Source organism: Notamacropus eugenii, chromosome 1, assembly GCF_028372415.1.
Source record: "Notamacropus eugenii isolate mMacEug1 chromosome 1, mMacEug1.pri_v2, whole genome shotgun sequence".
Taxonomy (NCBI): Eukaryota; Metazoa; Chordata; class Mammalia; order Diprotodontia; family Macropodidae; genus Notamacropus; species Notamacropus eugenii.
In genome coordinates, this window is record NC_092872.1 from 744,087,909 (window position 1) to 744,101,804 (window position 13,896).

At 39.4% G+C, this 13,896-nt stretch overlaps 1 protein-coding gene across 5 annotated transcripts in view; it reads left to right on the plus strand.

Annotated features, from left to right (window-relative positions):
* The window catches only part of PPP2R2A (protein phosphatase 2 regulatory subunit Balpha), an 89,655-nt gene that overhangs the window by 21,873 nt on the left and 53,886 nt on the right, over positions 1–13,896 (plus strand). The window contains exon 2 of one of the 5 annotated variants that reach the window (XM_072637966.1): positions 6,432–6,519. The exons of the other annotated variants lie outside the window; for them this stretch is intronic. Coding sequence (XP_072494067.1) covers positions 6,477–6,519 — 43 coding nt within the window. The 5' untranslated portion in view covers positions 6,432–6,476. The remainder of the gene's footprint in view (positions 1–6,431; positions 6,520–13,896) is intronic. 5 annotated transcript variants of the gene reach the window in all.

The window sequence follows — 13,896 nt, forward strand, 5'->3', positions numbered from 1 at the left end:
CTATGCAAGGACCTCCACAGATTCTTCTTCTGCCAGTGTGGGTCAGCATTAACCCTTGAGACTTGGTGCCTTGGAGAGCTGCCAGGGATTCTGAGGGGTGAAGGGACTTATCCTTGGTTCCATAGCCAATGTGTGCTTCCTGATTACTGTACATCACAGCCATAAAAAGCCACCAATTTCTTATTATTGTTAACCTATTCATTATTCTCATCCAGAGGTTATTGGAAGAAACTTTGTCAAAAGCCTTGCTGAAATTGAAATTGGCTTTGTCCTAAGCATTTCCTTTACCATTATGTCCATAACTCTAATCAGAAAAAGTATGTGACTTTTTTGGTGAACCCATACTGAATGAAATGAAACATGGGAGCTGAGGTTTTCTGGAAAGGATGGCCTTCATGAGGCAGCTGTCAGTCAGGATATAGGGCTCATGCTCCAAGACTCTCAGTGGGGAGGAGGAGAATATAGCATTAGAAACTTGGTCTCTTGACTCTTGGTAAAATGAATGGTCTGGTCTTTTTACTGTAGACTATGATGATAATAATAATAGCTCACATTGAATACTTTAAGGTTTGCAAAATGCTTTTAATACAGTCTTTCATTTGATTCCCACGATAACCCTGAGAGGTAAGTGCTGTTAATTATCCTTGTTTTTCCTGTGAGGAAATTGAGGCTACAAAGGGGAAGGGAATGGAATGGGATAAGTATTTATGGACTGGTGTGCCATGCACAGTGCTAAATGCTTTACAGATTTATCATTTGATCTCCACAACAACTCTGTGATGTAAGTGTTATTGTTATCCCCATTTTACAGTTGAAGAAACTAAGGCAAATGGAGGTTAAGTAACCTGCCCAGAGTCAGCCAGCTGGTTGGGATCTGAGGCTGGATTTGAACTCTGGTCTTCTGAATCCTGATCCAGTGCTGTAGTCTAGGTACGGTGGTGCCCTCTAACTGCCTCTGCTCAGCTTCCCAGAGATTAAGGAACTTTCCTGGGGCTATAAGCTAAGTGTCTGAGGTGGAATTGAACTCGGGCCTTCCTGTGAACATGGACAGGTCATGCTGCCTAATGGCATGCTAGTGAAAGAAAACTGACGTAGGCCATAGTTAAACTCTCATGTTTTAGAAAGTGCACTGTTTAGTTCTCAGTGTTGTGACATTTTCTTTGTCCACTTATATTTGCAAAATGTGATGCTCTTTATGTCTGGTGACATCTATGTGAGGTTACTATAGGAAAAAGTTATTAGAAGTGTATTATTGTGGTATTAGGTCTAACTCTTAATGAAGAGATAAAATGAATCAAGTTATTTTGTGGTAGTTAATATTGTAAGTTTTGGGGACATAGGAAATAGATGTTTCCTGTTTCATCAGTTACTTATTTTCTAGATTTTTTTTTCAAATAAGTTCATAAATTAGAAATCCTTCATAGCTTTCTGATTTGTTTGGAAACAAGCCTAGTTCAAGTTATATTTGTGACCTTCAAGTGCCTTTCTTTCCAACTAGCTTAGTATTTCTCTTGTCTCTCCTCTCATGGTCCTCCCTCATCCCATTTCTGGTTCCCTTTTCACCTTCTCACCACCCTCTTCTTTCCCTGTAATGGCAGATAAGAATGATTTTGCCACTATTTCTTTAGAATAACCTTAAGGTTATATACCTCATTAACTTCTTAGTCTGTAGGTGAAAAGAATTTTAAATCAGGTCTTAAAATGCTATCCTCATAAAGGAGTTATTTTCTAGTTTTTGTTTATAGTTTTAAAATGTGTAAATAAGCCATGACCCAAGTTTTGTTGTGTACAAAGTGAAATATTCTAATACTGTAGCTTCATATATATCAGCATTTATAACTACTTACTTTTCAGTGTGATTCTATCTTTGGAGATTCTGCCTGTCTTGTCTGCAGCGGTTTTTCCATAAATAGCTCAGTGTTGCTTTAGCACAGTAGCCAGATCTCTAAAGAGTGAAAGGAAAGCTTTAAAAAGACCAAGCTATAACTCAGGTTTTTTATATGTATGGCATCTGCATCAAGACCTGAATTTTATACCTTCAGGACACAATAAAAATAGGCTGAATGAAACTATGTTACTAAATTGTCTGATTAAAGAACTGGTACTTATATGAGAAAACTTTTTTTTTTTAAATTAGTTTTGCATTATCAGAGTAATTCAGTTTTGCATTGTGGTGTGTCACAATGAAGTCTTCATAGGAAGCAGTTTGTAATTTGTCTTTTCTGGGTTGGTTAAAAGAGGAATTAAAGTTTATATTTGTTACTTTTACTGTGCTGGGGAGATTTTTTTTAATATAACTAATAAGTAGTTGGATCTTATGATTTTGCATTTTTTAAATGTCTAACTTTTTTTCATTCTGAAGAATAAGAAAAATGAAAGTTCTTTGGAAATTAAAAGTGGCTTTAAGATTTAGACACTGATAATGTGATGCAGTGGATAGAGCACTGGGCTTGGAATCAGGAACTCATCCTTATATATAGTTCAATTACTGCCTCAGTTACTGGGCAATTCACTTAAGCCTGTTTGCCTCAGTTTCCTTGTCTGTAAAATGATCTAGAGAAGGAAATGGCAGACCACTTCTTTGCCAAGAAAACCCCAAATGGGATCACAAAGAGTCGGACATGATGGAGTTCCCTTAGTACCATTAACAGCAATGCAGAACCAAAAAATGTGTCAGTAAACATTTTATCCCCAAATTGGTTATTAAGCTCCAACTTTTAAGTGTCTTCAGTTGTGGGGAGGTTTTCTGTAAGTATTCTCTTCAAAAATGGAGAAGAATTTGACACTATGGTTAGTGCCAGAAGTACCTCTGTTGACACAGAGAGAATGTTACTTTTTTTTTGGATGTGGTGCATTTTAAGACAAGTCTCCAAAAAGAATTGTACAGAAATCCTGCTTTAAAATGGAAAATGATAGTCTAAAGACAATCTAAAGGAACATTGGAGTCCAACTTTTATATTTTACATATAAATGTAAACTGAGGCCTGGGAAGCAGAAGGGGGATTTAAAGGCAGGCCTTGAATTTTCAGTTGGGTTATTTCTCTGCTATGCCATACAACATTCCTTAAACTTAAAATAAAACAGTTACGTTTTAGGGAAATGTGTTCAATAAGTATAAAAATAATTATAAACCAAGGTGAAAATATAGCAGAATAGAAATGTTGATTGTTGGGAAGTTCCCGCATAAAACCAAGAATTGAAGTTAAAGCCTTTGACAAAACCCGCAAATCTTTATTGGCTGATAGATTTTGAAGCTGGACATCTCAAAGCCACATTCATAAAATTTCATCATTGTGAAGTGACATGCTGGATATGTTGATCTAAGAGGTGGAAGAGGAATCGAACACCTTGGCAAGTCATGAGCCCTAATCAGGAGGCGGCAGAGATAGGGAACATGGTCCCACATCAGCATACCAGGTCCCAGTGTTGGTGGAGATAAAGGAGCTAGATCTAGCTAGCGTGGCCTCCTTGGTGATGCACAGAGGATCATCTACACTAATTACAGGAGTGGTTGGATCTGAAATGTAGTCAGGCAAGAGAGATTGTCCCCTCACTCCATCCAAATTACCGTTACAACAAGGCAAGTTGCCAAGATTGAAAGTCATGAAGGTTGGGCCCAGGGAGTGCAAAGAGGAAACAAATTGGATTTTAAAGATAATATGATGACTCTTGATTTCTCTTAGAGAGTTAACTAAACAATTAATAGAAACAATAATTTAAGTAAATTATCAGGATATAAAAAACTGTAAAACTCACCAGCCTTTTTACGTGTATTAGCCATCAGAAAGAGAAAAATAACTTTCGTTCAAAAATACGAAAGAATATATAAGTTGCCTGGGAGTCTACTGGCTAGGACACAAGTAAGAACTGTATGAATAGAACTGCAAAAACGCTTTACAGAAATAAAGGAAGACGGATTATTTTAAAGACAATATCACAAAGAGAAAAGTTCTGATGAGGTGGAAAAGAAGGAGCTAGTCTGAAGACATTGATGTGGACATAACTAATTTTGATTTTTAAAAGACATTCAGAACATGGAGGTATGGTCTTATTGTCAGGGATAGATACAAAAGTGGGACATAGTCATCAGAAATGTCTAAAACTGTAGGTTCCCCGTGCACTTAGTAAACCCCAGTGTCTTCCTGTTCTTGCCAAGATCCCATAGAAAGTCCTCTGGTTAGCATTTAAAGCCCTTCACAACTTTCCCTTCCATCACTGATCCAGCCGCAATCAGCCTAATCATTATTATCTGGAATTCAGCTTTAAATGTCTTGATTCCATGCCTTTTCATTTTCTTTTCCCCAGGCCTGGAACATTCTCCCTCCTCACCACTTGGACTTCTCTGGCCTTTGTCAAGATGCAGCTAAATCTCACCCTTTGCAAAATGCTTTTCTTAGTCTTCCCCTCCTCCTCTGCTAGCTCTCTTTATACTGCAGATATGCCATGTATACGGTACTTGACCATGTGTGTGGTTGTTGGCATGTGACTTCTCCTGTTCTGAGCTGATTTCTGTGAAGTCAGGAGCTTTGTCTTTTTTCTTTATTATCGTCAGCTCTTCACGCGGTGCCTGGCGCACGCAGTTATTGTTTTGTCGTTGCTCAGTAGGTTTTCTTAGCAGACCGTGAAGTAGTTTGCCATTCCTTCTCCAGCTCATTTTACAGGTGAGGAAGCTGAGGCAAACAGGGTTCATGGACTTGAGTGCAGGGCCACATAGCTACTAAGTGTCTCAGGCTAGATTTGAACTCAGGAAGAAAAGTTACCTGGCTCATGTCCCAGTACTCTATCCACTGCACCATCTAGCTACTAGCACATACATAGTAAACACTGAAGTGCTTATCGATCAGTAGGTGGTAAATGAACTTTATTCTAAGAAACTGGCATTAATTGGTGAGCCATTAATTATCCGCTGTCTTTGAAAGATGAATGTGTATTGTGGTGGTGTTGTAGGACTGGATGAGAACAATGTTCAGTTTTTCATAAAAAAAAGAATGGAGTGTGGAGACTGGAGGCCCATAAGGGTGGCTTTGATTCTCAGAAAAATTCTGGAATGTATTAGGATTATTCATGAGGATAGTTATTGAACATAAGGAAAAATTATCGTTGATCACAAAGAGCTAGCATGACTTGGTCAAGAATTAGTCTTGCTAGTTTAATCTTATTTTCTTTTTAGACAGAGCTACAATGTTGGTGCTCTAAGGTGGCCAAGAAATCCATCTTCAGCAGCTATCTTGGGAGAGGTGGAGCTTCCTGGACTAAGGAGGCAGTGGAGGCCCCCTGGCCTTCCAGAGTTTTGTGTTTGGTGTTGGGAACCACATTTTTAAAGGACATTGATAAGCTGGAGAAGGCCCAGAGCAGAAAAACCCATATTGAAGGGCCTTAAGTCCATGCTGTTGTGGGGCTCTTTGGCTGGAGGAACTGGACTTGTTAACTCGGAGCTGGGAAAAAGAGAAGTGTAGCAGGGGATTAGGACTGTTATCTTCAAGTTTTTGAAGAACAGTCATGTGAAAGCAGAGTCAGCTTTGGTTTGCTTAACCCCCAATACAGGATCAGCGTGAAGTTTAGGAGTAAGGAAGATCTGCATGATTACGGCTGTCCAGAGAAGGCTGGGGTCTCCAGTCAAGAGCTGGATGATCATTGAAGGTCATGGTGTGGAGGGGGTTTTTGCTTGGCTATGAGGTTGTTAGGTGACCTCTGAAGTCCCCGTTCTGCTCTGAAATACTATGGATTTTCTGAATGATGGGCATATTTTGTTATCACCTTCATTTGTGAATATATCCTTCCCCATTCAAATGAATTATCCTTGTTCGGGGAAGAATATTCATCAGAGTGCAGCTACAGCGCTTCACACCCTCAGCTCCCCGGCCTTTTCAGCTGAACTGAATAGATGTTATCCAGAGTCTGGGCAGTGAAGGCAGGTGTGTGTTCTGTCCTGGTAAGTCTGGTTTATTCCTTTCCCTCATTTAACACCCTGATCGTAGAATCCGCAGTTGTTTAGTGCTTTGTAGTTTTCAGAGAGCTTTTCTTCTTTGGGAAATTAGGTGAAATGTTATCATCCCCATTTTTCAGATGAAAAAACTAAGGCTCAGAAAAGTTGAATGACTCGCATGTAATAGTTTTGCTAGTAAGTAGTAGCGCCAGGTCCCAACCATGAATTTCACATGCCAAGGCCAACATTTTATTCACTCTTCTGGGCTTATAGGGTGTATCAGGTAAGTAAGGAAGGGTCTTGTGTTTTCCTAGACTGGACAGCTCTGATAGAAGTGGCAGGAGGCTAGAGTGTAGTAGGTGTGTGGGGAGGTGAGGGAGGAGGACGATTAAGTACAGCTCTTACATTGTAATTTTAGACTGTTGTAAAATATTTCATTTATATTTCTGGAAATTTAAAAGAAATCAGTTTTCTGAGATGCTACCTTTCTTCTGCATTCTGTCAGGTAGCTCCTGCTGTTGGTTCATAGGGTGTTGTGTTATGTACTGCCATGCTCAGCAGAAAGGATGCCCTTCGTTTAGCTCTCCAATCAGGTCTGTACTTACATGGCTTATTACTTGTGATAGATCAGAGGTGGGGGGAGGGGGGAGTGTTTGATGTGAGCTCTTTAAAAATAAGAGGTTTATAGAGTGCTGTATTGTAAAACTGATGTCTACTTGGTAATGTCACACCAAGATCTATCCGCAGCCCAAAGCCTTCTTAGCAGTGAGCAGAAAACAAGCTAGTTAGATAGCAGCAGGCAAGGCCACTTACCTACTAGATGCCAGCTTTTTTCTGTTCCTATGAATTGTTTATGAATTTTTTCCTTCAAATTGTTTATACTGAATTCTAAATTCGGTTATCTGGCAGGCTGTAAAGAGATCACCGGGAAACATAAACCTCAAGTAGATGAGGTTTGTTTTTTGGCGATTCTGCTGTATTTGCGCTCAGTCGTGTTTGAGAAAGCAGGTTTGGTCGTGTTCACATTTTTCTTTGGGGTTGGGATCTTTGTTTCTCTTCATTAAAGTTGACACAAAGACTGGATGACAGCTGATCAGGTGTGTTGCAGTGGAAATTCTATTGGGGATGTACGTTGAACCATATATCCCCAGTGGCTTCTGGTGTCTCTTCCAACTTTGAGAGTCTGTGAAATAGGTTTGACTTGGTGGGTCGATTAAGTAAATTTGATGTGGTTCTTTACAATTCTTAATTCACAGTGTGATAGGACTAAAATCTGTGCATTGTACCTAGTCTGCAGTAAAAGACATTTCTAAATGCCAAGTGGATAGTTAACACAGTCAGTGAGTTTAGGACCTTAGTCATTACTTACTGATTTTACAAGTCAGATTTTGACAGGAGAGTGTGAGTGCCCCTCAAGTTACTAGGTTTAAAAAATCAAACTATAAGTAAATGACTTAATAACATTTCCTTAGAATTCTCAGAGCACAGTTTGGTTAGTAATTCTAGAAACTTATTTCGGTGTATTTGTGTGTTGGTTGTTTGAGGACATAGTAAATTTATGAAAATATTTTAAAATTATGGATTCATTTCTGTTTAATTTTATATGCTTATAAGGTTATTTAATGTTAATCTTATTATAATAATAAGTGGAGGGCAACACTTGATTATTATGTTTGTGATATTATTAATAAACTAGTGTCTTATCCTGGGAATAGATGATTTGAACTGTATGAGACCTTTTGTTGTTTTAAAAACAATAGAACTGAAATACTATGAATAGGAAAATCAGTCTCTTAAAGCATGTCTAAAATACACAGTTTAAAAGGTTAGAGAGTTACATGATAAATTTCTGTAAACTTACAACTAGGCAGAATCAGGTTCCATTTAAAGCCTTTGGATTGCTTTAGTCTGTAGGTCTTCGAGAGGTAGAGTGCTGTGGTGGAAGCATGAGCAAGACAGCCTCTTGGAGCCACATATTCCTCATTTGTAGTAGGAGAATAGTTAAACCTAGTTGATATGTTGCAGGTTCAAATAAGATTACTCACACACATCATTTGAAGACGGTGGAATTAGGGACATTGTAGGTCTGAGCCAGTGCCTTGGGTGGAATCACAAATTATGTTTCTGTTTGGGTAAAAGCAAGTGGTTTCATTTAGTATTGGTACAGCTTGATTCTGCAAAGTATTTCACAGCCTCATCTCTTTCTTTGTGTGCTGGGTAAGAGTTGAGGTTAGATACATTTAGGTGTGCATTTTGGATAGGTTAAGATACATTTCTGTGTACTTAGAACTGATCGAGTATTGGATTGTAACTTGGAGTGTTTCCAAGGATTTTTAATTTTCGCTGTGCTGTTGAACATTTTGTCATTAATTATAGAACTGCATAAATGGCCTAATGATTACATTTCCTGATGGCAAAACCTGGGAGAAAGGGAGAGCTAACACATTGGATAAGAGTATCAGGGGAATTGACAGGCTAGAGATTTGGATCACATCTCTTAACATGAAATCTCTTAGGATAAATATAAAGCCTTATATACCTTATAATAAATTAAAAAAAAAAAACAAATCAGAGATGGGAGAACAGTTGTTTGTTAGTAGATTGTGAAAGATGTCTGGATTTTTGGTCAGCCAGAAAAGCTAATATAATTTTAAGTCACTTTAAAAGAAAGCCTAAAATCACTTCTTACCTACTTGTTCTTTTTGTCTGCCACACCCTCAATACACTTTTAACTTGCCTCTGCCACTGTGAAGCTATTATTTTATAGCTCTCCTCCCATTTAGTGCTTAACTCTTAGTAAGAATCTTTTCCATGAGCTTCCTCCAGTTCATACCCACTCACTCAATCTTTAATCCTTGGCAGTCTGACTTTCAGCATGGCTGCCCTTCAAAAGCTGCTCAAGGTGACTGCAAAGTAAGCAGTGATCTCAGCTGCTCAATTTGATGGCTTTCCCCTTCTTAGTTTTGCAGTGAACCCTGGAAGATGGAAGGAGAATAGGAAGAGATCTAGGATAGTTAAACAGTAGAGAAAGGCACCAGAGGACACATTGGAAAGGGAGTGTGTGTAGGAAGTGGGGTGACCATGGCTACTGCCTTCCCTGTTGGTGCCAAGTTTGGCCCCTTGTGAATCATTGCTCTGATATCTTGTACTTGCCCCTCCCCTTCCCCCATGAACTTCTGTATGACTTCCTCATCTAGTGTACTATGTTTCATTCTAGTGGCCTATTTTAGAAAAGAAGTTGATAAACTGGAAACATCCTCTAGACAGTGACTAGAATGATGAAGGGTCTTCAAGATGATGCCAAATGAGTGCTCCTCCTGTACATCTCTCCCCCCCTTAGTTATGCATAAGTCATCTATTGTTGTTTGTTCTTCATACTCCAAGAGGACAGATGGCATCATGATGTTGGGGTTAAGGTACAGTATTTGATTTTGACTGACCAATCTACTATGAGCCTGGAAGGCCCTACCACAGGTCAGGCACAAGTAGTCCATTTGAACTTAGGGGATGGAGATGTCTCTAGATTTGCACATCTCTTGTTTCCTTTGCCCCACTGAGATTCTACTGTGCTTACCAGCACTGTGCCTTCTTTGATGTGGGTGGTCCTGTGCCAGCATTTCCCATGTCTGACAATTGATATTAAAGTTCTTCAGAGAGACCTTGAGAGTGACCTCTGACCACTTTCCCTCGTGCAAGTTCTCCATCAAATAGTCTTTTAGGTAATTCCAGCTGCATGGCCCAGTTCATTGGAGTTACTGTATGCTGGGCATATGAATGAATGAATTATTTATTTAGCAGTGGTTATATTCAAAGCACTGTGTAAATTCTGAGGATACAAATAGAAACACACAATCCAACCTCTCAAGCCTTCATGATACTGTGTGATTCTTGTCCATGTGTTTCTTTGAATCTTCTTTAGAGCCTGTCTCCAGGTATCTTTGAAGTGCTTTAGATGATTCGGACAATGTTTGTGGGGCTGTTGTTTCTCCCATTTTCGCTACGTGATTGGCCTCATCTCCTTTCTAGGCACATATATCCTTAATTTGGTGTCTTTTGCCATTTTTGATGCACAAAATATAGTTTGTGATAATCTGCAAATGCTTAATTATCTACTCTGTGCAAGGGACTGGAGATGTGAAGATAGGCTGGTCATTTTTGGCCATCTAATTCTCTGGTTCATTCCCAGTTTTGAGCTTTCCCAGGACTGATCTCCAGTTTGATGCAGCCCAATCTCCTACTTAATTCTTGGCCCAGCTCATTGCCTTGCTCATTCCTGCAGATTTCATAGGAAGCTTTGTGCCTAGAAGCCTTGATATTACTAGGACAAGATTATGTATTGTGGGAACAAGAGTAGTTTGAGGACTTGACAAAGTGTCATTGTTGCTGTTTTTTGAATTACATGAGTGGAGTCACCCTGAAACTGGAGGGTGAAATCTTGTCCTGACTCTTTAGACAAGTCACTTCTGCTTTCATGTAGAGCCTTCTCATTTGTTGGACTAAGAAGACCTATGCCTGTTTGGAGATGTACAGCCCTCAAGCTGAGAATGATTTTTATGTTTTTAAATACAGTTTTACTGCATGGGCTGCATTCTTAGCTCCTGGGCCGTACTTAAAGGTTGTGTGACTGAACGTAAGCACGTGTCTCTTTTTACCAGTTGTTTCATGTCAGGATTTCACAGATTGTTGAACAAAGCTGTTTCTATAGCAGCATCGTAAAAAGCGTGAGTTCGATGGATGCAAGAGATATCTTAATGTAGAGAAGCTTTGAAGTGATATTTTGTCTTACCAAGCTAAATGCAGTTTAAAAATCAGAATTCCAAGCAGGCTCTTTTAAACACTATGTCTTTCATTCAGTTTAGTGACTGAAAAGTGGTGTGTTATTAAGAAATCAAATACCAAAGCATTCCTGTTCTCTTAGGATACTGTGGATGTGGACTTGACCATTCTCTTGAAACCATTCTCTTTTTATACACATGAGAGCAGGTGCTTGAGGTCACTGGTTGCTGATACCTTCTTGGTATCTCTCTCCCCCTGTCCTCCTGCCCCACCCTCCCAAGAAGCTTTTCTATTTTTTTTGGAATCCACTCTTTGAAATACTGGAATTTTTTCATCATTCTTAAATTTTTTGCCTATAGCAGAGTAGGAGACACTTTCGTCTGTTTGGGGAGTTTGCTACGCCTTTAGTCAGGCACAACTTCTTAAATGCCACTTTGTCTTCTTTCTGTAAATATTCTCTGCCTCTGCTTACATTTTCTTCAGAGCTTGAAGAAGGCTCATTTTCTTTTTTTTAAATTAAATTAATTTCATTTGTTTTCAGCATTCTACTATCACTTCCATGTATCTTAGATTTTTTTCCCCTCCCTTTCTTATCTTCCCCCCTCTCTCCCCACTCCCTCCCTGAGATGGTGTACAATCTTATTTAGGTTCTAGACATACATTCCTATTAAATACATTTTCACCTTAGTCATGTTGCATAGAAGAATTAAAATGAATGAGAGAAACCATAAAACAAAACAAAACATAATGCAAAAGAAAATGGTCTGCTTCATTCTGTGATCCAATTCCATAGTTCTTTCTCTGGATGTGGAAGGTGTTTTGGCTCAAGAGTCCATTGGGATTTTAAGTCCTTGCATTGCAATGAAGGCTCATTTTCTTACTGTTTTTGAAGTTGTATTGTTTGCAATATTCTGTCATCTTTCAATATTTTGTGAGTGAGATTATGCTCTTAAAAGTGGAACACTTAACAATAAAGTACTTTACAAATATTATCTCATTTGAATATGAATAGCCCTGGCAGGTAGGTGATATGATTACTCCCATATATGAGTAAACTGAGGCAGACAGTTTCAAGTGACTTGTTGAGGGGGAGGGTCACAGCTGTACAACTGTAAGTGTCTGAGATTGGATTTGAACTCACAGCATGTCCAACAGTATCTACTCTGCTACGGAGTTGCTCTGTCTCCCTTAAGGAAAGAGATGGTGCTTGCTGGCTGAGGTGTATGTTGACTTTTCATAGATTTTATCAGATTGCTGAGACTGTCTTCTCTGCAACAAATGTTAGTACTTGCACAAGCTGCAGTGAGCTTCTTGAACGGCTGCTTAGTTTTAATATCACATGACGTCCCATCACATGATGCTTCTTGGGTTTATCATGCCTGAAAAGGTCTCAGTTGCCAGCTCCTTTATTTGTATCTGAGGAGAACCTTCTGACAGCATTTCAGGTTAGTTGCAGGTTCTCCTTTATGGTGAGACTCTGTAAGGTTGTGGATCAGCTCCTGTTAATAGAGAGTGAACTAGTTAGGGGACAAAGATCACAAAGTTAAGTGTATTAGCACTTAAATGTGAGTTTGTGTTCCTAGATCTGGGTTCAACAGACTGGAGCGAGATTACAGCAGATCCTTGAATTCAAAAGGGAAAAAAATTACATCCTTATTTTCACTAATATTTGGTTTCTTTTGTGATAATTCAGAAATATTCAGAAAAGGGAACCATCTAGAAGATCTGTCATCTGCCCAAAGGGTCCATGACATGAGAGGTCAGGAGTTCCTGGGGTAAAAGCCTTAAATACTGGAATTTTTAGTACTAATTCTCCTCTTCTGTCACTCAACTAAAATTTATTAAACACCAGAGAGAGAGACAGAGAGATAGTGCTGCTAGGAGCTGGAGTTACAAAGATGAAAGAGGAAAGAGTCCCTGCCCCCACTCTTAGATTCTTTCTTTATTTAAAACTGTAAAACCATTCTTAGCTTGTGGGCCACATGTACAAAACAGGTGGTGACCTTAGAGCATAAGTCTTTGTGTAGCCTAGCCCCTTTGTTTGACAGACAAGAACACTGAAGCTCTGAGAAAGGAAGTAAAAATCAAAACTTAAAGTCTTCCAGGGAAGAATACATGCACATATGAAAGGATAAGACAAAAACACCTGTACTAAATAGGTCCAGGGTAACCTTGGAGGGGATGATGATCACAGAGACCTCATGTAGAGTCTGGCCCTTGAGCTGATTATTTAAAGAGACTAAATTCCAAGAGGTGGAAGTGAGTAAGAAGGGAAGAGCCTCCTAGGTAGAGCAATGGGAAGTGGCCTGCATGGAGGAATTTATATTTGATAGGGAACCACTGAAATTTATTGTGCAAAAGGGTTATGTGATGACAGCATCACTTTAGGAAAATAGCTTTGGTGGCTAGATGGTGGATGAGTTAGGAGTGGAGTAGAGCAGTTCAGCTATTGAGTAGTCCGGCTGAGAGGTGTGGAGGGATTGAACTAATGTAATAGAGGTTTGGGTGGAGAGAAAGGGGAGTGTGCGTATGTATATGAATATGTGAAAAATAATGCAGAAGCAGTAATGACAGGTTTTGGCATGTCACTGTGGTGGCATAAGAGTGAGGAACTGTTCAGAGACATTGAGGTATCTGGGAAGATGGTAGCAGTCCCTAATAGTAATGGGGAAGTTGGGAAGAGGGGTAGGTTTTGGAGGAGAGATAATGAGTTCTGTTCTGGGCATGGTTAAGTTTTTGATGTCTCTACAGCATTCAGTTTGAAATGGCCAAAAGATGGTGAAGGAAGATTGGAGCTCTTGAAATAGATCTTCAGTCATCTATGTTGAGATGCCTAGTGACTTGGGTCTAAGGAAAGTGAGGTCTCGAGTCTGGAAGTGGCTTACCTTTGGTCACAGCTTGTAATTAAATGCTTTATTATGGGGATATAGGTTTTACTTCATGGAGTAGGCAGTTGAAGGCTGTTGAAGATGTAAGCTAGGGAAGTGAGATGATCAGAGTGATGGAAGAGTGTTGTCGTGTGTGTGTGTGTGTGTGTGTGTGTGTGTGATCACTCTTAGCACCTAGCCTTGGGTCAGAGTACATCTGGGTACTAAGGAATTGTTCAGTGAATGAGTGGAGGAAGAATGGGGAGGTAGTGGGATAGTGAGTTTATAAGGGAGGCAACATAGATTTGTAGTGGGCCCTGTCCGAAC